Below are 26,043 nucleotides of genomic sequence, written 5' to 3'. Positions count from 1 at the left end.
AATAACTCACAAATATACATTCCAACAGACAGAAACCAATAAATTACAATATATTATGGAAGTTTCTATTATATTTTTTATAGCAAGTGATTGGAGCTCTGCTTTTTTTAGGAATTCTCTACAACTCATAAGGAAGAGTATAGGGAAACCTCTCCGGACCTACAAATTAAAATATTTTCAAGTTAATGACACACAATAATTTTATTTTGCCATAAAGAGGGCATGAGACACATCACTACACTTTGATTAAAATCAGTTAAAGCTGATACTTGACTCGCCATGCATTTCCTGCTTTTCTTCATTGTCAATGACCTGAAACAAAATTAGGTTAAACCTAGTGTAAGTCAGAAACAAAGAATTCAAAATTTTTTTAAAATACAATTTTTGCTCAAATTTTGAGGGTTTTCTTTTTGTTTTTTGTTTTTTAGAATAGCTGGTCAAAAAAAAAAAAAAAGCCACTATTGAATAAACTTTCTAAATGATGACGTAAGAATGGCATCAACCAAACCTCTTTCAGCAAGTGACTGGAATGGATCTGGGATCGTTCTTATTGATGGGATGCCATTCTTTGGACTACTCTTGATAACATACAAAAGTAAGTTAGTTGTCAATTTTTTTCTCATCTACTTGAATCGTGGAATGTGGGAAACACCCAATCCAGGTTTCTGGAACTCTCACAGTGTCTGTAGTGTAAGGCCGCTGCACTGGCCAACTAGTAAATGCATCAGCAGTCTTGGCGTGTAAGACCCCGTAGTAATGATGGCAGCAGCTGCAAGCTGTGGCAGGTCATATTGGTGGGACATTTGAGACGCTCCAGAGAGCAGGGTTAGAGCAAGAGTCGAAGGAGGATTAGTGAATCTGAAATGCCATGACCACTGGAGAGAAAGTTTAGCTTTAGTTCCTAAAAGGATCATCATCATTGCTGTTGCAATACTTTGATGTATTAATGGTTTTAATCATAATTGTTCTTAAGACGTAGTACTATCTGTTCACCTATCAATACTGCGTGTGACATCATTTTTGGGTACAGCGTTCAGTTGGAAAAATGAAGGGCATATCCCATTGTATTCTAAAAGTGATGTAGGGATTCTCTGTATCTCTTAGCCCTCAGTATCCACATCTCTCGCTGGCTTAGGAGTAAGTTCTGCTGAAGTAAGTCTTAGTGACAGATAGGAAGGAATGCGGTATCAGTGACTTAACTGATGCTCTGTGTTTGTCCCAGAGCATGTTTCCCAAAGCACAGTAGGTAAAGTGTGTGCATGTAGTTAGGAGAGGCTATGCCATGCTGTGGTAACTAATCGGGTAGAGTAACATATGTTTAGTTCCTGTTCAGGTAAAGTCTCCTGTGGGTCCAGGTAAGCTTTCAGGCCAGCTGGCCCCAAGTGTGGTGATTCGGTAATCTAAGATGCTTCAGTCCTGTATCTTCACCATTTCAGTGTAAGGGCTCCTCCTTTTCTGCAAGCTGCTTCTCCTTTTCTGCAAGAAAAAACTTGAGACAGAATTGTGTGGGAGCATTTTACTGCTCGGCCCAGATGTGACACATTTATTTGGTGGTCAAAATTTGTCACATGGCTTCACGTGACTGCCAAGGGGCTGGGAAATATGGTCTCTCATATATTTCTTTCCTTCCTCTCTTCCTGGGTAGGGAGGGAAGAAAGAATGGATATTCTTGAGGGCATTCGTAAGTGTTGCGTCCCATGGTATGTGAGATAATTTTAAGTCGTGCAGAGATAAAGTTTTACAATTTTTGTTGGTTTCCACATGTGTTTGAAAAAATATCAGTAGCACATGAAGCCCATGAAGTAATGATTTCATTTTGTATAAATTTAAGTTAAATTTTAATTGCAAATACTATGCTATTATGGTAAAAATGGTGAGAGTAGCTAACAGATGTCTAATGTTTTGACAACACTGACCTAGAGGAACCACTGTAAAACTCAAATTTTAGTATGTACAACTTTAGGCAAGCTGCAACTATCAGGTGGGGCATAGGAATGTGTTCTTTTAGCAAATACCCTGTGTGATTCAGTAGCAGATTGTCTGGGACCACATACTGGGAAGGATTATTTCAGAGGCCAGTTGCTCTTCTGCTACTAAATGGAGAACCAGTGACAGAATCCACATGGGGGAGCTTGGAAATCCTGTTGAGTACTCTGCTCCGCCCGCCCCTTTTGTCCCCTCACTACCATGGTGTGACCCTAGCAACAAAGGGTTAAGATTTTGGAATGAAACATTTGACCTGGCCGGCAATACCTTCAGAATTGCCATTTCCCAGGACTCCTGGGTGGCTCAGTTGGTTAAGTGTCTAACTCTGTTTTGTCTCAGGTTGTGATCTCATGGGTGGTGAGATGGAGCCCTGTGTTGGGCTCCTCACTCAGTGGGGAGTCTGCTGGAAGATTCTCTCCTTCTGCCCATCCCCTCACTCATGTGTGCTCTCTCTCTTCTCTCTCTAAAATAAAGAAATCTTAAAAAAAAAAAAAAGAATTGCCATTTCCCTTCTTATCTGGTTTTCCATGTTGTCTAATGCTGTTCAAACTGGCAGTCTAGCTCCTCTGATTGGTAATACCAAGAGATACTGTTGCTAGTCCCAAAGCTCTTCAGTTCACTGAAGCTGTTCATTCAACATGGCAGGTCAGTTTTGTTATTTAACTGTTTTTTTTTTCTATTTCCATGTTTTCCAAGGGTACCTCAAAATCTCTCCCATGAAGGGTAACATGTCATGATGTCCTGATTTGTCTATAATGTATCTGGTTTGTATGTGGTTATTAATAGAAGACTCTTTTACTCTTAAAACATGTCTTGTTTGGATGATAAATTATATGGTGACCCTGCTCCTCAGGGTCCTTCTTATTTTATTTTATGATGCAAATGACTGATTTCGTCTCAGAGACTCTTCATTCCATCGATAGTGGCCAAAACCACATGGGGGCAGCTGTGGCTGTGGTTAGTTCTGGATGTTTAGAATTTTTAATAATTTTGTTTTTTTCTTTTGGCATCATCTTTAGATTATAGACTAGAGAGGAAGGTAGAAGGACATACGGAGGAATTAAAGGGAATAAGCAAAGGCATTGATGACCGAAGGATAAACCAAAACACATTTCGAGAAGCCCAAAGGAGCTCATTATTCTGGCACATACTTCAAGGTGCCCTAACTGAATCTGAAGGATGACACGTAACACCAAAGATGAATCTCCGTATGTAGCTTGTACGTATGTAACGGACATCTGTAACATTTGTCTCATTGACATTGATGGTATGAATTTTGTATCCTAATGAAATGGTTGTAATGTCTTACATGGCCTCAGGTCCGTAACAGAGTTAGAACAGGCACTACACAATTTTAAGTGGAATTTCAGTTGTATGAGCCTAGACATATATTTGTAATAAAAGTTATATGCTCTACATTTACTTTTCCTGGAATCCTACCATTAGATAACACATGTAAAAGCTGCTATTTACTTTCTAGTTACTTCAATTCTGGAAGAGAGCGAAAGAGGATTCCAAAGGTACATTATATCACACTTAGAGCAACCTTTAGGTCTGTAGCTCATCAGACTGGCTTTTAAAATATGCAAGCGCCTACAGAGACCACCCCAGGTTAAAAGTCTCTAAATACTTCACGTTGCTCTACTGTTAAATAATGTTTAGAGTTTGTTATCTTTTGTAGACCTTGGAAATCTAATTATTTATAATATCCAGTGACATTTACATTTTACTAAATTATACTCTGCTTGTAATAGAACATATCATGCTTAGGAAAATGGGTAGATAATGCCTGGCTCTACGTTTGCTTATATATAATGCAAAATATCAGGGTAACCTGTGTTCTCTTTTTGTTATAATCATACGATTTTAAACACATAATTCTCAAGAAGTGCCCTTAACCGGTACCATTTAAAAACAATAAGAAAAGTAGCTGAGAATCATTTGTTTACCATTTAACTCTTGACTATCAAATCACATACCTATTCAAGTTTATTGGTCTCTTAAAATAGTGACATTCATTTCCATGCCAACAGCTACAGAGTGTTTGGTTTAGTTTTTGAGATTGATTGAAAGTAGATTGTAAAGTTGACCTGTTGTGTTAAGCTTATTTACACAAACATAGTGTCTTGGAAAATAAACTCTGAAAGTGCATAGCAGGAGAATTTCACATTCTGAGTCTTCTAATACCTGCTTTACTGGGATCTGTCACATAGAGAACCCAAATCTTCCATAGGTACCTTACCTAGGAGAAAAATGACTTCAGAATGTATTCTTAAACTTGGGCTGAAATTTATGACTTGCTTTAAAAAAAAAAAAAGGATTTGCTTTTAATTGGTTTGAGGAATTTGCCTAAGTAAAATAATTTTTTTAGTATTAACACATTTATGAAACTATCACAGGTGACTTTTTTTTTCCAGGCTCTTGAAACATACTTTCCGTCCGAGAGTTGAAAATAACATTTCTAAGGTGTAATCAATAATTTTAAAAAAGCCAGAAATGTGAAGAAAAAAAAAAGAACAACCCACAATTTCAGTGGAAACTGAAAAGAATCAATTCGGGTGCTGGATGGCGGCAAATAGATTATTTAAAATGAATTTGCATTTATTCAAGGGTTAATCTTGGTGAGTGAGCATTTAAAAGCCCTTCCTGGTGCTCCATCCTCTTCTGTTGTATATACCCCAGTAATCAGCCTATTATATAGATCATTCTCCCTCCTGATCCGTCTTCCCCATCAAAGCTTGGACTTGTCTCCTGCGCTGAGTGACGTGGGGCCAGTAATACTGGGAGGGCGGGTGGGAGCAGGGCACGTGGACCAGAAACACTTCCTAGAAACAGCGCAACCCCGCCTGAACTTTCCCTGTAAACACGGCTCGCTGACAGAACAGCATCCCTGCTGGGTGGATCCTGCAACTCCTAGAGGGAATGGCACTTCTTGTTTTTAATTAGCAAGGTGAAAGGTGAATTAAAACTAGCTGTTTTGCAAGTCAGTGCAAGAGACTGACTCTGGAGAGGCTTCAGGGAGCCAGAAGAGAAGAGCTCCACGGGGAAAGCAGTGCGTGTGCTCCGGGGTTTTTTTCTGAATGAAGCGCTTGCAGAAGTGACTAAAAAAAAAAAAAAAAAAATACAGTTTCCTCCTGAGTCTACTGGCATAGTTGCTGAAGAGAGCTCTGGACTGGACATGGCTCTGAAGGCTCACTCCTTGGAATGTCCTCTTGCTCCCGGCTTATAAACAACTGTCTTCAGGGAAGAAAGGTTTTACATATCCAAATACAGCCTGACAAATGGCACTTTGGGACTGTGCTTTCTGATGACAACGCGTTCGATTTCTGACAAAGCCTCTCACGCGCTGCCCCTGGAGGGGAGTCCTAAGTAAAACTCAGACCCGCCTTAAAGTGAGGATCGGAGGGGTGCCCAGTGTGCACGGCAGCATGGCATCAGCTGCGAACCTTGTCACTCGGCTCCTGTGGGCTTACTTACTGGAGCTTTGGATAGGAGGGCACACGGCTGATACCACTCACCCCCGCTTACGTCTGTCACATAAAGGTAGGTCACCTTTATAGATCCTTTTGTTAAAAAAGAGCGAGAGAAATTAAAGTACTTTAACACAGACCCTTAAAATGCAGCTGAAAAGAATTATTGCAAAACTGACCTAAGATTCTGAGTACCTACTAATTAGCATGTCAATACTTAACCACACCTGAAAATAGTGCAAAATCGCATGCCAACTTAGAGATGTTATTTTTGTCTTGTAAACATTAGGTTGTATTAATGAGAAGTTCACTCTCTAGCAGACACAACAGAAGCGAGCAGGAAGCAGGTTGTAAATAGCCTTGTGGGGCTGAATCCACCAAGTTAGCAGTAGGTATTTGAATACCAATTTATGCATTTTGGGAAGCAAGGATGTGGGAGAAGGGCTTTAGAAATAGAGGTGCAATTGATTTTGGTTTTGTGTTGTCCATAATGGGGATGAGAGGAGGGGAAAAGAAGCAAAATGATTTCCTACCCAGGATCACAGTCATCACCATGTAATTAAAATGACTAACGAGTAATATAAATTAACTTTTTAGTCAAACTGATTATTAGAATTTCTTTCATGTCTGGCGAAAAAATATTCAGAGTTTATTAGCAATCCTTGTAAACTGACTTATATATGATTAAAGTATCAGGATACGATTTACTAGCATCTAGTCTTTTAATGTAAATTCATATTGCTTCACTGAAGATCTGTCAGAAAGTGTTTAAATATTTTATTCTGCAGCTATGTCTTGGAAAGCAGCATTTGGTCATAAATAAATTATCAAAAGATAGCTTTTGCATCAGGACCAGCAAAAGCCAGTCATGAATAGGTTTGGTGATTCTTCCTGTAAACAAACAAACAAAACCCACATGTAGAGAAAGTGACTGCTTACCTAAAAGTAATTTGGAATACATTTTTCAGAAAGAAGTATTTGTTATCACTAATTATTGAGACAGATAACAGTTGCAATAACAATAACTCCAGAAGAACCATTTTTCAATTGTGTGAGCTTTAAAATTGTCCCTATTGTAAAAAGAAACCTGTATTTTTAAAGTATAGGTGTAATCTCTACCAGAGGGAGAAACAAAACCAGGAAGCCTCACTTGTATATGACATGATTGATCATATTTTGGTTTTATTGGACAATCATCTGTTGATTTTGACTATAGAAATTTCTCATGTTTAGAAGAGTTAAAAATCTATGAATACTTTCTTCATTTAAATAGATTTCCTATAACACTCTCCAGTAGATAACATAAGTTTAAGAGACACATTGACACTAAATTTATAAAGAATTTAAAAGAGTATCTAGCATTAGCACTGATTATTTGAATCGAGAAGATGTATCACAGTATGTATCAAAATGCATATTTCTAAGAAGTTCAATCAAATGTATCAAAATGTAAAAATTTGGTGTGATGAATTATGGACAAAGAAAGATGTCAGAAGAAGAACATAATAAGTGGATTGTTTTTCTTGTGTAGACAAGAGGATAAGCTGCCAGTTTTGGCGAGCTACCGTTCTACTACACCTGGTATTAACCTTTTATACCTTATTAGGGTACTTGTTTTTAGCAGTTATCTATTTATTTAGCAGTTATCTATTATTTATCTATTTAGCAGTTCAATATTAGGGTATTTTCAAAGGTATCTCCTTTTGGTATTTCATCAGAGAGCTTATAATTTGGTCAGAGCATACCAAAACTCTCTAATGCATCTAAATGCTATGCAAAATACTGTTATCAGACTTATCTTCATTACATCCCTCTTTTTTTTTCATTACACCTCTCTTAATCAAAGGAATAACTGTAATTGATTTTATGGGTTGTGTTACATGTTGTGGGAATAGAACTGCTAGTCTCTATGTGTACATTGGACTGAAAACTACCAGCAAATTCCCCTGTGGTTTTTCTTAACCTTTTTATTTAATGGCACTGGCTGAAATGCTCGCTGTTGTGCTTTTATACAAAGACAGTGTATAGTTACCTGAAAATAGAATGTTCTCACTTGTGCAATTTAGCTAGCTAGCAAAATCAGCTGAGAGATCATACCAGAGATGTAACCTAAGCAAATGCCTACTACAGGTGCCTCGTGAATGCAGAGGACTGCCAGATTAGGAATATGCAGCCCCATCAGTCCACTGTAAGATGCCCCCATTTACTCCTTACCTTCTGGAATTCAGTGGACATTTTAGGGGTATCCAAAAACTATGGGGGTGGTATTTAAGAGTATAATCTTTTGCTATCTTCAGTGATATCAGAAATTGTCACATTTTAGTAATGGGTCAGTTAGTTGATTGATATTATACATGAGTACATGGTCCTTCAAAATAAGGAGCCCTGGATATAAATAATGTAATACCTCTGAACTGCTGCCTAGCCCTCAGCAGATAATTCTGGGAGGCTCCCTGGAGGTGGTGTCCTCCATTATCAGGATGGCACTTGAGACCACAAGCCTAGAGTCTCTCCCCAAAAAGGAGGCAAAATTTCAGTGTCATATTAAAGTTTGAGCTAAACTGTATGAAAATAACCATAACATGCCCTTTTCCTCTCTCCTCCATCCTTCTCTATCTCTGGAAGTGGCATGTTCTAAAAACAGAGTTTAAGAGGGGGGGAGACCGTTAGAGCTAAAAGGGGAAAAAAGGCAGAGAAGGAAGGAAGACAAGGTAGAAAGTTGGTATCAGACATAGAGCATCTTCTTGCTCATTTCCCACTACCCTCCACCTGCAGTGGCGTAATACTGAATTCCTCCCTCTTCTTACTGAATGTCCACTCCACTCTGACTTAAGCAAATATGCTGAGAGCAAGCCTAGTGGATAAAGCTGTGAGATATTTACTCTTGTTGAGACAATGAACATATCTTTTAATGTATTTTATATGTATAAGATAAATGGGTTAACAGAAATATAGCAAGGTGCTGTCCTGCTTTATAAGACTTTTCAGTCAAGATTTGAGTTGACATTAACTGTACCAGGCAAATATTTAAGGGTTTATGCACAGTTAAGAATTTTAGCCACCTTTCTAGCCAGTACCCTAAAGAGGATAATATTGGTGTGATTAATTCAAATTTATAATATTCTACCCAAGGATTTCCTTGAAAAATAGCTGTGATCCTCATGACAGAAGTGAAGGAGAGAGAGAGAAGGAAGAGAGTAGAGTCCTACTAGATTCAGCCACTTCTCTCTGTTGATGTCTGTGCTCTCCTTATCTCTCACCATCCTGCATTAATGAGGTTACAGGGAAGGCAAAAATAACCCTCTTGATAATGGAGCTCAAAGAAGAAAAAACAAATGAGCAAAGCCCCATGTCAAAGAAGAAATCCCAATGTACATGGAAAACCCCAGAAATTCAATCAAGGGAGTTTGGCAGATGGGGTAGGTAATCAAAGACCCAGTAAAGAATGACAATCACAGAAGCCAAGGGGAGTAGTTGTATAATCAGAGGATGTTTGGTGAAGAGGTAACGAAGTAAAGACATAAATATGGCAGAAGATCATTCCTAAAATATGTTGACATTATGAATGTAGATTTGAGCATTGAATATATATCTATACATATAAAAAGTGGGATGAAGAGTATTAATTAGTCTATCTATATTTAGCTATAACCAGTTAAGAACAGATTTGTCATAGTTCAGAGAGTTCAGGATTTAGAGTCAGAGGTCTTCAGCTCTAGTCCTTCCACTTACAGTAATGGTAATTGTCTGTGCCTCAGTTTCCTTAATTTAAAAATAGGGATAGTAATGGTGCTTTCTCTGTGTATCTTCCTGAGTTTTTGAGAGAATCAAATGAAATGACAAAACTGTGAAAGTACTTTATAACCTAAAAGTTATTTTATTAATGTTTCCTGAAGACTGATACAAATTGAGAAGGTTAGAAGGAAACATGTCCTAAAGAGAAAAATCTTTAGGAATGGCATGAGTTTGGATATCAGTAAATGCTAGGATAATGTTAATACAGAAGACAGAAGAAGTTGGTCTTAATTAGCATAAAATGTATGGTTTATCCTGATAGGTGGCATTCACTCCAAATCCCATCTTCCATACCTTTGGCTTCTGGTTATAATAATTTAGAAGATGATTGAATCATCAGTGTCTTTTTTTCCAAGATTCATGTCCAATAGTTTTGCTTTAATAGTATGTGTAGTGTATAAATTAATTATACATATTCATTTTACACCACAACCTTCAGAAGTTTTTCCAGTTTATATGGAAGAAAATTGAGATAGAATTCTAGAAGAGTACAATAAAAACTGAAAGTTTTAAGTGATCATCCTGGAAGCTGTGGTATTCATTTCATATCCAGTGCAAATAAAAAAAGAGGCAGTGACTGGGCCTGTTTTTCCAAACCCAGCTCATAGCTCAGCCAGTAACTGGGTATTATCAATAGTGATACTAGTCACACATCTTTCTGCAATCAATAAATAAAAACTGGTCATAAAGCATGATTCATGAAGAAAGTAGTTAAACTAGGACCCAGGAGTAAACACAGATCTTCATGCCAGATCTTCATCAGGGAGAGTCAGTAAGAATTAAGTGATGGATTTAATAAGAAATACTTTATATTAAATTAAAAACACTGGACTAAGATGAAAGGAATTACAATGTTTTGTTGAGTGTAGTTTACACAGAATATACTTTCTGTAGAGGAAGTCCATGTAAGGATTGTAGATGGTCTATTCTTCATACTTTTATGTTTGTTATGGACACGTATTGCCCATGTATAACAGAAGTGCGTATGGATATACTGAAGTCCCTGAGTGAATATGAATTATTTAGTCCTTATCTGGATTTTGGGTCTTACACTGTGAAAACTGTTTTCCTTTAATATAGCGGTAGGGTCAGAGCTAGCAAAAACAGTAAATGGAATTTATAAATGAACTGGGCCAATTTTAGACTGAAAAAATAACTTAGTTGCATAAAACCATTTCTTACAGGTCTTATGAGGAGAGTGTCCTGTCCATAAGATAGAATCTAATACTTGTTCTTGACTATTAAATATATGCAGTAGTCATGTTGTCACAGTGGAATATTCTTTCAAAAATTTGTTGCCCTATTATTACTTTGCCATCTATGTCAGATTTGTCACCTAGCCTGAGATGATTTCACAGAGGGGGTCTCTGGGATGAGATCAACTTGGTGGCCTCAGTTCTGTGGCCACATAATAAAGAACCAAACATCAAATTGGTCATTGCTGGTGGAAATTACTGTTAGCAATCTGCAGGATCGGTTCTATTTCTTCAAAGATATCTACTGGAATCATCATTAGGAGTTCTTAGTGGGAGAGTGTGCAAAGATTTACTCCTTTATCTTTGTGTGTCAAACTTTTCTGTGGTTTAGTAGAGGAATGTAGTCTGCTGGAATCCAGAAATGGCACTTTGCATGCATGCATGCCCCTTTATCCATAACCACCGCAGTGTTAAAGTAGTTTTGTAAGGTCAGGCTCAGAGAATTGAAAACAAAACAAAAGTGAAATCATACCATTAAAACATTTTCCAAAAGGTGCGGAGTGAAGATTTAGATTATTTTCTTAGTTTCAAGACGTGGGGCTAAATGGTGGTCGTAGTCTTTTAGCACAACATCCGACACTTTGGAATACTGTATAAATTCTACAAAGGACGATGGTTATCTTAATAATGATTTTCTTGCAGTCTGGTTTTAAGTAACATTTGAAGCATAAGAGAAACTATCAATGTCATTAGTTATTTCTTGGACTTAGGCAAGCATTATTCTTTGATAAGGATGATAAGGATGACAATGACAAGGCTGAATGTCATATAGGCTGGATTTTCTGGACTACAAATGAAAAGAATGTGTGAATGCCACATTTGAAACCAGTGTTACAGTCTCTGAAGAATGTGCTGATTTCAAGAACAGAGATGTCTGTGGAATTGATGACTTGACTTCACATGTATGGCCCTGGTGATGGCCAAGGCAACTGAGAACTCAAGAAATGTTCAGCCTCCATTAGTACTAATGCCTGGTTCGGGGTATTCCCGCTGTATGGCCCTCTTGCCCTGGCAGTCTTGCCTCTACAAGTATGGAAAAGGAAAAGAGAAATCCATGACCTGTCTGATTCCTGGGGCTTAGAAACATATTTCCACCTCTATTCCTGGTAACTAAACTCTCAGCCATTACTGCTTTCTGTTCAAGGACTTAGCTCATGGCTTTGGCACAGTTCACATAGAAGAATAGCGTAGGAATTACAAAACACTCTCACATTCTATTTTCATTGGCCTAAAAACTCTAGACTTTGGATGAGGCATACGGAATGTGAATCTTGCTTCTGGCAATATGATCCTAAGGTCCTTATCTTTTCTGATTATGAATGTTCTCATCTGTAAAATGGGGTAATATGTAACTTGCATTACACTGAAAGAATTAAACGAGACAATGCAAATTAATGTGGCAAATACTTTAGCATGGGAAACTTTTCAGAGGTTATTCAATGAATCAGAAGAAGTTCAGAGAGAACTAGTCTACCCTGGTTCCCTTTTTTTTTATTCTAAAAGCCATCGTGAGTTAATTATTAACTTATGACTTAAAATAAGGGAGGATCTTTAATCAGTACGGTTTTTTACTTGAAAGCAAAGATTTTCTTTCATGAAATTCAGCTCTTACTGGAGTAGATGACTAGAAGGAACAAGGGATATTGGGGTCTCCCATGTTTGTAACTCACTGTGGAATTATTGTTTTGATAGTATAAGTAATTAAATTATCCTTAATTGGAAAGTTGGAAGTTAAAGGAAGAGGAAAGTTGGAACTTCACCTGATGGCACCTTGGAGATAGCAGGCCAAAGCCACAAAATAAACCAAAGTTACTGACAAAGGTTATTGTAGACCCAGCTTTGTAAAGCACATAGAACTAATATTACTAAGACCAGACCACACTGTCAAAAGTTAAACAAAACAGTGTCTTAGAAACAGCTATCTGCCTAGCATGTACTGCTTGCCCTGAAAGCGAAAGAAAGCTTTCCATTCTACCTTCCCCTGGACAAACAGGTAGAATAGCTGGTGTGGGGAGCAATTCCTCACCTCTTGTAGGTGTTTGATAATGCTCATTGAGTGGCTATATAAATGAAACAAAATGATTTAGAGCCCTGTTTTTAAAAGGAAGCCTGGTGGGGGTTGGGGTGAAGAGTACCAAGGAAACTAAGGAATCCTGAAGAACTATTTATGGCTCCTTTGGTAAGACATGCATTAGGAGAGGGGCTAGGGTGTTTTCTCCCTGTTTCCCTCCATTCCTCTCAGGGCTGCATGGTAGTGGAGCGGCCAAAGCCTCTGGACATCCTCCAGACCTGTTAGCCATATTCGGACATTTATAATCAAGGTTCTTGTTTTGTTTTTGTTTTTTTCTTTAGTCTACCTTTTGCTGCATTTGTCTTTCCTGAATGATCACCACACCCCCCATTTTTTCTCTTATCACTTCATTCTTTGATTACCCCACTGTGTTGCTGTCACCACCACCCTCTCCCATTTCCTCCTCTTCCACTTTTTTTCCAGAGAGATAATTTTGTTTCTGCCGCATCCTAAGCCAGAAGTGGAATGAAAACATATTTGTAGTGAATGGTGTATATCTACTGGCCCTCAGTTTATCTTCAACATTCGTTTCATTTTTGTTGTCTAATTCAGTGAATAGAAAGACAGGACCTTTGAATTAAAAATCAAAGTTTAATTGTACTCATTTCACATTCAACATTTGTTGAAATTCATGACTTAGGAAATAATGAAATATGAAAATGTGGCACGTACTTTAGTATTTGCTTACTGGCCACCTGGACAACTTGTCCTCTTTGTCTAGCCTGTGGGCAGCTCATGCTGCCAGGCCCCCTGTGACTCGTGGCTGTGGGGTTGGAGCAGGAAGGAATGAGGGTACCCAATGGGAGTGGACATGCCTGCCCTCCATTCTCCTGCTCAACTTGTGGGTTAAGTGTAAGTTAGCATATGCTTTATGTAAGTCTATCTCTTTCTAGTCCCTAGTCCATTTTAGTCCACTTTTTCTGAGTTTTAAGTTTTAATTCATTGAAACCAGAATGAAAAGAGGCTTTTATTCACAGGGTAGAACAGAGGAGCAGCATCTCAAAGGATAAGTCTCAGTGGTGATGTTAGGTAGCCAGACTAACTCCAGAACCCAAAAAGAACAGCAGCAAAGAAAATGGGAATCAAAGAAGGGGAAAATAGAGGTCAGCTAGGGACACTGACCTTTTCCTTTCTGGCCAGTTCCCTCCCAGGAAATGATGGGAAATGAGGAGGGCTTGAAATTCAAAGCTCAAGATGCACTGTGGAACTAAAGCCAAAGAGGAACTGTGCTGACAGAATTGCATATAGCTCTTCATGCCTCTTGATGGCTTTTTTCCTAACCCCGAGTCCAAGAGTTTATTATGGACCATGTGATTTCTGAGATTCTTTCCAATTCCAGAATTGTAGGACTCTGTTCCTTCCCTTATGAAACCTCCCAGTGTGTATAATTTCTCCAAAATATTTTTTAAAATTGTTATTAGGGAACAGTATGTTCTAGTGGAAAGAGTAAGTACGGGCTCACAGTTTTAAAATCCTGGGTTTGAGTCTACAGTGCGTATATCCTATTTGATGCTGTATTATTCTGGCTAAATCATTGAACTTCTGAGGCTTACTTTTCTTACAAGTGTAAAGAGACTAATGAACACTGTCAATCTCAAATGATTATTGTAGAAAATGTAGATGTATCATGGAAATGGATATTGTGTTGTTGTAATGGCTTATAATGTTCCCTAGTTTATGTAACTGTCTTTAAATATTTTCAGATTTTTGAGGGCAAGGAGTACTTTTATTTTATTTTATTATTTCATTTTATTTACTTGGTAAGACTCTTGTGAATGGAATAAAACGACTTACTCAGATCATTTAAAGCCAGTAATTAAAGGCTGGGTAGTTAGTATCTAGTGAATAAAAACAAAACCAAACTTCTTGTTGTTGTTGGCTTCTATGTTATGTTTTTAAGAGGTAGAGCCACTGCTAAAAATTTCACCTGACAGAAGGCTTAGTTGAATTTCATTGCAGAGGAGATGAAGTTCCTGGGGATTTTCTTTTGTTCCTTTTCCAAACGAGGGTCCCAGAGGGGATAAGCACTGGGGTGCTATGCAGACTGTCAGAGACTGGCAACATCAACATCCCCTTCGGAAGCTGTGTTTTAACAAGCCCTGCAGGTGACTCAGTGCATACTCCGCGGGAGCCGGAGAAACGCTCGGTGGGCTAAGTGGGGTGATGCTACAAGGGAGCCTCACTTTCACGTTACCTTTTTCATTTTTTTCCCCCTTTAGGTCCATCACCTAGGTTAAGGGTGTCATTTATTCAAATTTCCAAATCACACCCTTGGTCTTGACAAATATACTTAAAATTCATGAGTATCTATTATACCATTCTCTACCTACTTTTTTTTACTAGATGACATATATAGGTAATACTTTAACATATACATTGTATCTGTTGTGAATGACCATTCATATAAATTGTGACACATCATGGTATCATTGAGTTCAGATGAGAAAACATCGAATACTGGTGAATTGTGGAAAAGCATTTTGTAAGATTCCAGAACTCCTTCATCTCTCGGGGGAATGTTTTCTTGGACTAATGAAATTAGGTCCACTTCGTTTTTTTTTTAAGATTTTTTTTTGTTTTATTTATTTTTTATTTTATTATATTATGTTAATCACCATACATTACATCATTAGTTTTTGATGTAGTGTTCCATGATTCATTGTTTGCGTGTAACACCCACTGCTCCACGCAGAACGTGCCCTCTTTAATACCCATCACCAGGCTAACCCATCCCCCCACCCCCCTCCCCTCTAGAACCCTCAGTTTGTTTCTCAGAGTCCATCGTCTCTCACGGTTCATCTCCCCCTCCGATTTCCCCCCCTTCATTTTCCCTTCCTACTGTCTTCTTCTTTTTTTAAACATATAATGTATTATTTTATTTATTTATTTGACACAGAGAGAGACAGTGAGAGGGGGAACACACGCAGGGGCAGAGGGAGAGGGAGAAGCAGGCCTCCCACCGAGCAGGGAGCCCCACGTGGGGCTCGATCCCAGGACCCAGGGACCATGACCTGAACCGAAGGCAGATGCTTAATGACTGAGCCACCCAGGCGCCCCATCACTTCATTTTTGTTGTTGTTGTTGTTATACATCCTGATCTGTCCCTTCAGGGATTTAGAAGCTTCTGTATCTTTTTAAGAAACATTTATTCAGTCATTCACTTATTCCTTAACTACTCCTTAAGCTTCTTCCAAGCTTTAGATATTGACTATCATGCTAGGGTTTTAAGAATAAAAAACACAGTTTTGAAAATGTGATGCATTTTCTGGATGGGACCCTGGAACCATAATAGTTAAAAACATAAGGAAATCTGAATAAAGAGTGAGTTTTAGTTAGTAATAATGGGTCAGTATTGGTTTATTAATTGTGACAGGTGTACCCATATTAAGGTAAGCTGTTAATAGGGAAAATTGGGTGTAGATATATGGGAACTCTCTTCACTAACTTTACAACTTTTCTGTAAATCTAAAACTATTCTGGGATGCCTGGGTGGCTCAGTCGGTTGGGCGTCTGCCTTCGGCTCAGGTCATGATCCCAGGGTCCTGGGATCGAGTCCCTCATTCGGCTCCCTGCTCTGTGGGGAGCCTGCTTCTCCCTCTGCCTCTGCCTCTCTGTCTCTCTTTGTCTCTCATGATAAATAAATAAAAATCTTCAAAAAAAATAAAATAAAACTATTCTAAAATAAGTTTATTAAAACACACACACACACACACACACACACACACACACACACACACACACACACACACACACACACACACACACACACACACCCCATCTCTACTCAAACACTATTCCTGAGAAGCTTAAGGCCTAGTTTTAAGAAGAAAAGACAAGTCATGGGGCACCTGGGTGTCTTAGTCAGTTAAGCGTCTGCCTTTGGCTCAGGTCATGATCCCAGGGTCCTGGGATCGAGCCCCGCATGGAGCCCTGCATTGAGCCCCTCATCGGGCTCCCTGTTTGGCGGGAGGCCTGCTTCTCCCTCTCCCACTCTCCCTGCTGTGTTCCTGCTCTCATTATCTCTCTCTGTCAAATTAATAAATAAAATCTTTAAAAAAAGAAAAAGAAAAAGAAGAGATAAGTCATGATGGAGCAGGATTTTTTTCTATATGGAGAGTTAACACAAATAATTTATGGAAGCATGGGGTTGGGAGAAGAACCGGAGCACAGTCTTGGAGATGAGTAGGGTAAGAAGCAAGGAGCAAATGATCTATGTCTAGCCACCATTTCTGCCACCCTCCCACCCCCGTCCCACCGCATATTATATGCTGTGTCCTCCTAGAAACACAATTACCCTTTGATATACAAGTCACTGAGTTCTGCTCTGTTCATAGCTTTCCCATACACAATAGTATCACAAATGTTCTGTGTTCATGCTCAATTAAATTGCCCCCATTTCTATACGACTTTAAGCTGTTCTCACTTTTTTTGCATGAGTAATATGATTAATGTAAACTCACAGGTAAATTTTGAAATTCTTGAAGGCAAATTTATTATTTTATTATTATCTTAATCCTTAGAATCTAATGTACTTTGGATACTTAATAAATTTATTTCATTGATTGCATTTAATGTATAGAATGTAATTATTATGTTTATTCACATTAATGTCACCAATCTGAATTATTTTGTTGGGTGCCACATCTAAATAGGTTCCTAATGTGGATGGCACAAAATGAGATGGTAGTGCTTGGGGGTGAGCATTCAGAAGTCAGGAAAATGGATGAGAATACTTCTCTTCTGCCCCTGCTCCAAAATGTTAGGCCCTACTTTGGCTTCAGGTATTCTATTACTAAAGTTTTGAAGAGAAATCCAGAACTGCTTTAAAATTATTCAGGAACTGTCTGTATATTATTGGAAGGCACAGTTTAAGGCTTTGGCAGAGGGTGGTTTGAACTCATCTGGGCCATTACATGATCGATGTCATATTTCAAGCATCTTTTCTTCCCATTTGCTTCAGTCATGATCTCCAGTGTCCAGTGTAACATAGCATTCATTTCTAGAATGATGAACTATGAAGAGCGACAAAGAGCTAATGCATGAAATCAGCAACAAAGCAGAAAACAAAGGCAGGACCATAAAAGGGTAATAACTCAACACCTTTGTTTCTGAAGAATATTGTCAATGAACAAAAGCAAGAATATTTGTTTTGTTTTTATCACTTTATCCCTGTGCAAAGGTTGGCTTATGAATAATTTGACTATGTTGCCTTTGTTTTGTGGATTTATTATTTTGAAAGCATGGCTGTAAGCAATAATATAGTGAGAAGAATAAACGATGTATACAAGTTTTATAATTAAAGTTAGTTTATGCAAGTATTTTCAATTTATTTCCCAACCCAAGTTAATTGAGAAAGAACCAATAAAAAATTTACCTTATTAAGATTTTATCTAACAAAAATTGACAATATATTTTGAAATCGTTGTATCTTTGAGGTTTTTTTTTAGCACCATACTAATTACTCAAATATAATATACCTAACATAAAAGAAGAAATTAACGGACAGAAACAGGTTAAAAGTGAAGTTAACTCAGGAGAAAGCACACATTTGTCACTGTCCCATTCTCCTAATAGGAGTAAATAAATACGGAAACAGGAAGCACCTGTTATTTTTAGAAACTAAAGTTGTCAAAATAAACATATAGGAAATAGGATCATTTTGATCATTTTGAGCAAGGTCAAAATAATATATTTTTAAGAATATGTGTAAAGTAATTGAAAATAAAAGTGATTTCTTTTGAAATAGCTCTGTCATTACTCATGAAACTGATAGAGCTTATTTTTCCTTATGAAAAGAAAAAAAAGGAAAAGAAACTTTAAGTTCAACATTATCACAGTGCATGAATGTTACACATATTTCTGGTCAGATGAATGATAATCTGACAGATACTTTGTAATTGCTTAGAACGGGTACTAAAATATTGAGCTTGCTGACAGTTTAAGGGTCTGCTTAAACTTGAGTTAACCATATGGTGGATTCTTAGAATAGCCATACCACCCATGTTTAAAATTTAAATTAACAGAAAAAAAAAACTTTTTTCAAAGTCAAATGTTATCATTTTAGTTGATGTACTCAGTCAAATAACTGTACCTTCTTATTAATAAGGGGACACAAAATATTTCCTTTTAATTGTCCAGAATAAAGAAAGAGAAGAGAGAAGCTAGGACTGTGAAATACTAGAATGGATATTATGAGCCACCAAAAAACATCAATTAGTATATTGTTATAATTGTGAGAAGTTAATATGTTTAAACTTCAACACATTAATATGCTTTGATTTTCTAGTAATTCCCCAATGCAGAATTCCCTTGTAATATTTAGATAACCACAGGAAGAAGAAAAATGGTACAGTTAAGTCAATTACACTTATAATTAAAAGAATGTAATTATATCTTTGTCATTATATTTCTCAGAAATAAGATAAAAATTACGTACTGGGCACTGCTTTTGACAGATTTTTTTGCCAAATGTTTTTTACTTGCTCCAAAATGTGTATGCCCAAACTGAAGTCTGATGTATTTTAAGATTGTAGAAGAATTTTTCAAATCTGGAGAACAAAAAAGAGAAGTCTCTAAGACTTGAAGTAATAAAATTAGGCAAGAATAAAAATAAAAGATTAGGAAATTAAAAACAATGAGAAAGTCCACATGCAAATAAAGCAGTAGAAACACATTAGATGCCTTTTATAATATTGGTCTCAAGGGATACAAAATAACATAGAATACTAGGATTTTGTGGAATGCAGTTATGTTTTGGAATGTACAATTGTGTTTCCTAGGCATTTGCATGCCTATATGAGCGAACATAAAATAATAGGAATATATTTGTTCAGATTAGAATGCCATTTGTCCCATTAGTCGGCTAATATATAGCCACTGCATAGTTAGCACAGATCTTGATATTGCTTTAGTTCTGAATGTCCAAAGTACTGGTAAGATAAGGAAATGTATACAGAATTGATCACTGGTAAGTTTCGCTGTCTTGCAATAAAACTCTTGCCTGCAAAGGCCCTGCTGAAGGGAGTGCAGCCCTGGTGGAAGCTTGCAGAATACTGCAATTTTGTTGCCTCCAGCTCTGGTGCATTTCACTTCTAAGGTTCCCCAGCCAGGCTCCAAGTTTCCATTCACACTGCTAGCTGCGCAATTTCCCTTTGTCTTCACTGACTATTTTTTTCCTCTTAACAAATAGGCCCAGCTGCTCCTGCAGCCGGTTGCCCACACTCCCCCATGCTGCTCTTGCTGAGGATGGCAGCCAGAGCAAAGAATAACAGCTGGGATTGGCTTACTTTGGCATCTAAATAATTTGGGGTGGGTTCATTCCTAACTTTATTATTTTATTTAATTTGTATAATCTTTCCTTCTGCTGAACTTAAAAAAAAAAAAAAAAGAGGTAAATGATATTGTTTCCGAAATGCTGTCTTCATCTGGCTGTGACTCTTATACCTGGCTTGCTCAAGTTCATTTTGCACACTATTTTTTCCACTTTGAAGCACCTTTTGGAAAACAAATGCTGCAGAAACAAATTTATTAGTGTGATACTGGACACATTACTTACCCTTTCTCTGACTCAAATAGATGGAAAATAAATTGGCCCTCTGCCACTGATTATGATAAGGATTAACTGAAAGAACATTTGAATTCATTTAGAAGAGTGTCTGAGGCATGGTAGAGGCTAAGTAAGGGTTGGATAGAAAGAAAGTCAAAGGGGGGGGGGGGGGCGGGGAAGGAGCCATGGAGAGCCCTGGAGAGCAAGAGTGGGGCAAGGGAGAGGAGAGAGAAAATGGAGAGAGGGTGAGGAAGAGAAAGAAGGGAGGGAGGGAGGGAGGAAATAACTGCTGGAATATGGAAAAACAATCGGTAAGCTTATGCAGTTAAGACCAATGTTGCACATGTAGCATTTTTTTTTAAAGATTTATTTAATTGAGAGAGAGCGAGTGTACACGCATATGCGTGAAATAGTGGGGAGGGGCAGAGGGAGAGAATCTTAAGCAGACTCCTCTTTGAGTGCAGAGCCTGATGCAGGACACGATCTCAGGACCCTGAGATCATGACCTGAGTGGAAGCCAAGAGCCGGGCGCTAAACCGACTGAGCCACCCAGGCGCCCCTCACATAAGGATTTCAAATATCCTACTCCAACCAAAATAAATATCAACATTTAGAGAAAGACTGAAGTTTAGGAAAGCTCGTGGAATTTTACCCAAATCAGAGAATTTTCTCGAAGGTAGGAATTTCAGTGATTTAATCACATGCATGGCATCCAGACAGGGAGTCAGACATGTTTATCATTCTGAATTTGTACACTCTCATGGAAAGGGAATTCCCTATCTGATAAGGAAGTCCATTCCATTTTTAAATTTTTTATTTTTGGGGCATCTGGATGGCTCAGTCGTTAAGTGTCTGCCTTCGGCTCGGGTCATGATCCCGGGGTCCTGGGATCAAGTCCCACATCGGGCTCCCTGTTCCAGGGGAAGTCTGCTTCTCCCTCTCCCCTTCCCCCTGCTTGTGCACCTTCTCTTGCTGTGTTTAAAAAAAAAAAGAAAAAGAAAAAGAACTTTTTTTTTTTTTTATTTTTAAGAAATCTCAGCATCCAACATACAGCTTGAACTCACGAGATCAAGAGTCATATGCTCGACCGACTGAGCCAGCCAGGCACTGCAAGTCCGTTGCATTTTTAAATGTTCTGAGGAGGGGAGAAAGTATTTGCATGTGACTGTACTTCCACTTTTTAGTTGTAGATCTTTACCTCTAATGCCATAAGGTTGTAAGTCATGGCAGACAACCACATGCTTAAAAGAGAGTCATCAGGCCCCTTTGTGGTGGTGGGTGACCAGTTCTCCTGCCATGGTTGTCCTGTCCGTGCTTGTCAGGGCTCCCATCATGCTCCTCTTTGTTACCGCCCCGCCCCCCCCCCCCCCCATGGAGCACCACAATCAATACTCAAAAGATGCCTGCCTTGTCCTCAGAACAGTGGTGCTGTCGACTGGCAACTTTTATTTATTAAAGCCACCTGAGTTGACAGCACCGAATTTGGCAAGTATGCTGACCCATTGGTTTACGATGAGATTGCAGTTGGGGTTTTCACATGGACTCCAAGCCAGCACGTTCCTTTATTTCACGTGTGTGGTTTATTTGTTGAAGTGAAGGAAAACCCTCTCCTGCTCTCTCTAATGTAGAACGTGAATCATAAGCATAGTAACAGCATGTGGTGTCCTGGAAAAGGACCTGAGCTCTAGAGTGAGACATTCCTAAATTCAAAGACTCTTTCTGCTCTTGTGTTTACTTTTTCTTAACATCAGTTTTTACACTTATTATCTTTAGGAAACTAGTTAGAAATGGTAGAACTTATATTCATTATAGAAACTCATTTAAAGTCTATTTTTTTTAATTTAAAATACACATTGTATGGGCTTTCTCTAGAATGTCAGTATTTGGAAGAAGTTTAATGCACATTTAAGACAATTTTTAAAGAGCATATATAGAATATATGCTTTTGGCTTTCAGACAAGATGTAGACCAATAAATGTCATTGCTGATTTTCTTCATAAACATTGCTAAGATAATTTATATAACTATAGTAAATGAATGGTTAATTTGAAGTTCTTTAATATGAAAAAATAAAACAAAACCTTTCTTCACAGCTAAAATAAACAGGAGACTTTTTAAATGTCTTAACAATTTTTATTTAAAAAGAATCTGGAATGGTCACCACAACAGAATGGCAGAATTAAAATACTACCATAGCTGTGATTGCTTAATTTTGTAACTTTAATTTGCTGTCATTTTGTAGATTTGCCAGTCTCTCTGGGTATTTGTAGAAAGTACTGCAATCTTAAAAAAAAAAGAGGCATATGATTTTTCAGAATAATTTTTTTCATTAACTCCTTGTAAGTCAAATAGTAGGCTCTAGAAAAATAATTCACTGAGGACTTTTTATGTTAAAAAGTATGTGTCATTAAAATTAAATTTTTGAAAAAACTATTTTTTTAACCAAACTTATTTGTGGTCTCTGTTCTGTTCTTAATAGGATTAGCTTCATCAAGTGCTCTTTTCCTATATTACTAGTTTTTGAGCTCCTTACACTTTTTAGGAATTTTGAATGTAGAGGAAAAATGACTCTAAGAATAATATTGAGTCAGGTGGTCATCAAGTCCAAAGAACACTACATATCCATTGTTTCTTAAATCAGTTTATGTCTTTCTGGTCCCACTAATGTATTTATGGTCCATCTGCTTTATTACAATAGCCTCCTGACTAATATCTTACTGTCATCCAGTTTACTTGTCATACTATAAACAGAATGATCATTAAAAATGCAAATCTTACTCATTTCCTTCCCCAAAATAAATCTTTAATGGGAGAATACGCATGGCTTTTTAGAGAAAATGCATACTTCTTGGCGTGGTACGCTAGACTTCTCGTGATCTGAGCCCCATTTACTTTTACCCTTCTTTCTTGTTACGTATCTTTTTTTGAGTTCCAATCTCCAGTGATTCTGAACTCCATGACATTTTGGACATCTGTCAAGGCTTTTCTTGCCTCCAAGCCTTTGTACTTGGCCTCTGCTTCCTAGAATGGCTTTTTCCTTTTGTCTCCATGCTCCCTTCCTCTTCTGCTTACTGTTAATGTCTGCTCATTTTTTAGGACTTGATTTAAACCTGATACACCTTTGCCAGTCTTCTATTAGCCTTCATAGCAGTGCATGCATACTTTATAACAGTTACTTACGTTGTATTACAATGATCTATTTATATATTAAATTCACTAGGATTAACTTGTTGCGAATGAGTATTTTACTCATTACTGTATCACAAGTATATATCCTAGTACCTAACAAAGAGTAGGAACTCAATAAATAAATGGATGAATGTGTTGTGCTATGGCCAACTGGTCTTTTCTGGGTGTTCATTCTGTACAAGAAACGTGGGAAAATCTGTACTTCATTGGCATAAAAGAATCTAACTTAGGAGAGCCATAAATAGCCGGTTCACAGATAATTCCAAAATTATTCAAAAATATGTTACCCATAAGCTTAATCATTTTTAGGTTGATATTATTTTTTGGTCTTGTGAAAGAATACTTTTTAAGCACTACTCTACTTTGTACAAATTCCAGATCAGCATCTTTGGTAACATCTAGTATATGAAACAGCCTTTTAAAAAGCCCATCAGACAGAGATTTACAATTTCCTCCTTCATAAAATGACTTAGTTACCAATGTATCCAAATTATAAATTCTAGTAAGGGAAGTGGAATCCCCTTTATACTCTGTGACACAGTTATGGAAAAGTATTTGGTGGGGTTAGTTTCATTCCTTTATGGTTAACCTCTTTAGGACATTTATTAACCCTCATATATGAAATGGAAAGTGGTCATTCTCAAAGGAGGATTATCTATAAATATGACTAAAAAAATGAGGATGGTATAGGGACATAAAATATTAAAAATAAAAGTTAATGCTTAAGAGGCATTTGTTGACCACAAAAATACTTAAAATTATGCTGATTTGTTTTATAGTTTGTGTTTTCTATTTAAAATAATACTTCTTAACATATGTTTTAGAAGTTTAACCAAATTCATTATTAAAATGAAGAAAGAGTATGAATTAGAATCTTTGAAGACTGTTTCTTGGCAGATGTGAGATCTCATCTGGAAGGACTTCAGTAAAGGGAGACCAAGGATGAGGGCATTTCAGGCTGATGCAGAGTCGACATAAGGAGATTGTAGTGGATTTTTAGAAGAAAGCTGAACTTCCAAAAAAGAGCAGGAAATAACATTGAGTAAGTGTATAGGGGACAGTTTGCTAGGTACATCCTTTTTATCAGAACTTATTCAAGTGTGCCAAATTGTGATTTTTGTGAAAATAACAATTCGAATGCAATTCCCTTTCCTCTTCTGGTAAAATGTCCTGTCTCAGAACTAGTTATCTCTAGCATGAGATAATGTGGTATTTCTATTTGCTCTAGAATGTACTTGTACCAAAAGTAGGAAATGCAAAAAAACGGGTTTTTTTCTTATGTAAAAAAGGTCATAACATGAATGCTAATTGCCCTAGCTACCTAGATCAAGTTTTGTAATAATCCAGGTATTTCTGTCTTGTTTATCATGATGCCATTGTTCGAAACCCTTTTTCCTTTGTTTGCAGTCTGTATACCCTGCTTGTCAAAAGATTAAGAAAATAGACTCACACATAATTCACAGCAGCTATTTGCCCCCAACTGAACGTAATTATTGAAAAAAGAAAAGCATAGATTTGGAAGGAAACCCAAAGGTATCTAGTTCATGGTTTAATCTGTTGAAGGGCAGAGATCGAACCTGCCACAACACAGGTATTTACTGAAGAAGTGGTTTTCTTTTCTTTTCTTAATCAACTTAATCCATTTTACTACCTCTAGGCAAGATTGTTTAAAACCTTTCCTGATGAAAAAATTCCATTTAATAAATAAAGCTTTCAGGAGAGAGATTCCACAACAGCTCTCAGTATTTAGCGAAACTCTGTTTAGAAAGCTGACTGAAAACAAGTCCTTTATTACATCTCGGAGAGCTCACCCAGGCTTCTTCCATTTAGGACCATTCTCTCTAGTGTTGTGCGATTCACTTAAAACAGTAAAATTGCTTTATAGTTGCTATAATCTGCCTTCTGGTGGGAAGGTGTGGGTGTCTGTGTGCAAGCCTCTCTCCTCTAGTGGGAAAAACAATGATGGAGATATATAAAGTGTGGCATTATTAATGTTAGTCTTTTTATGACCTGAGAAGTTTCCTGTAGTTTTAACCTATAAATTGCCTTTCCTTAAAAATAGAAATATTCTCCCCCTGCCAGCTTCTAGGAACCCCCGCATTCATTTATGTGGTGGTTGCCCACATTATGGTACAACCCATCTGAGCCTGTTTTGTTGTTTTTTTTTTTGCCCTCCCCTCTCTGGGCCATAGTTCAAGCTCTTAAATTTTCTATAAATTTTCATCATCATTATTTTATTTTGTCTCCAGGTCCCTCAATGCCACACTGTGTGCTAAGTAGGGAGTAGAAAAACAACATGATATGAATTGGATGCTATGTATAACATGATGTCTACAAGCATTTTAGAACAGTTTAGAGGAATCAAACCTCAAAATAAGGATAACAACAGTGGTCATTTCAGGTTACTTATAGAGATAAAAAGTAATAGGTGCCACAGAAACCCTTACAACAGTGCTGGGCACAGAGAAAGTGCTCAGTTAATAGTAGCTGTTTTTATTTGTTATGATGAAGGTGGCCATTGATCGTAGTGTCTACATTATAGCAGGATCGGTATCTTACTTGTTTTTATCTTCTGCAGAAAATATAGTGCTTTATTCTATTCATAGATATGTTCAATACATATGTGCATACATATATTCAATAAGTAGGTATTGATTCAACCCAACAAAATTCTTTATTTAAGAATAATAGGTAGGGGGCCCCTGGGTGGCTCAGTTGGTCAAGCGTCTG

General features: G+C 37.5%; 1 protein-coding gene across 1 annotated transcript in view; it reads left to right on the top strand.

Annotated features, from left to right (window-relative positions):
- The first annotated feature begins 4,863 nt into the window (after nucleotides 1–4,863).
- SEMA3E (semaphorin 3E) overlaps nucleotides 4,864–26,043 on the top strand; it is a 242,219-nt gene continuing 221,039 nt past the window's right edge. Inside the window, 1 exon segment of the mRNA XM_035723379.1 lies at nucleotides 4,864–5,529. Within this exon segment, the coding sequence (XP_035579272.1) occupies nucleotides 5,415–5,529 (115 nt within the window). The 5' untranslated portion in view covers nucleotides 4,864–5,414.

This window comes from Zalophus californianus, chromosome 12 (genome assembly GCF_009762305.2).
Source record: "Zalophus californianus isolate mZalCal1 chromosome 12, mZalCal1.pri.v2, whole genome shotgun sequence".
In the NCBI taxonomy this organism is placed as follows: Eukaryota; Metazoa; Chordata; class Mammalia; order Carnivora; family Otariidae; genus Zalophus; species Zalophus californianus.
Note: the sequence above shows the minus strand (reverse complement) of the source record. Positions and strands in the feature narration are given on the sequence as shown.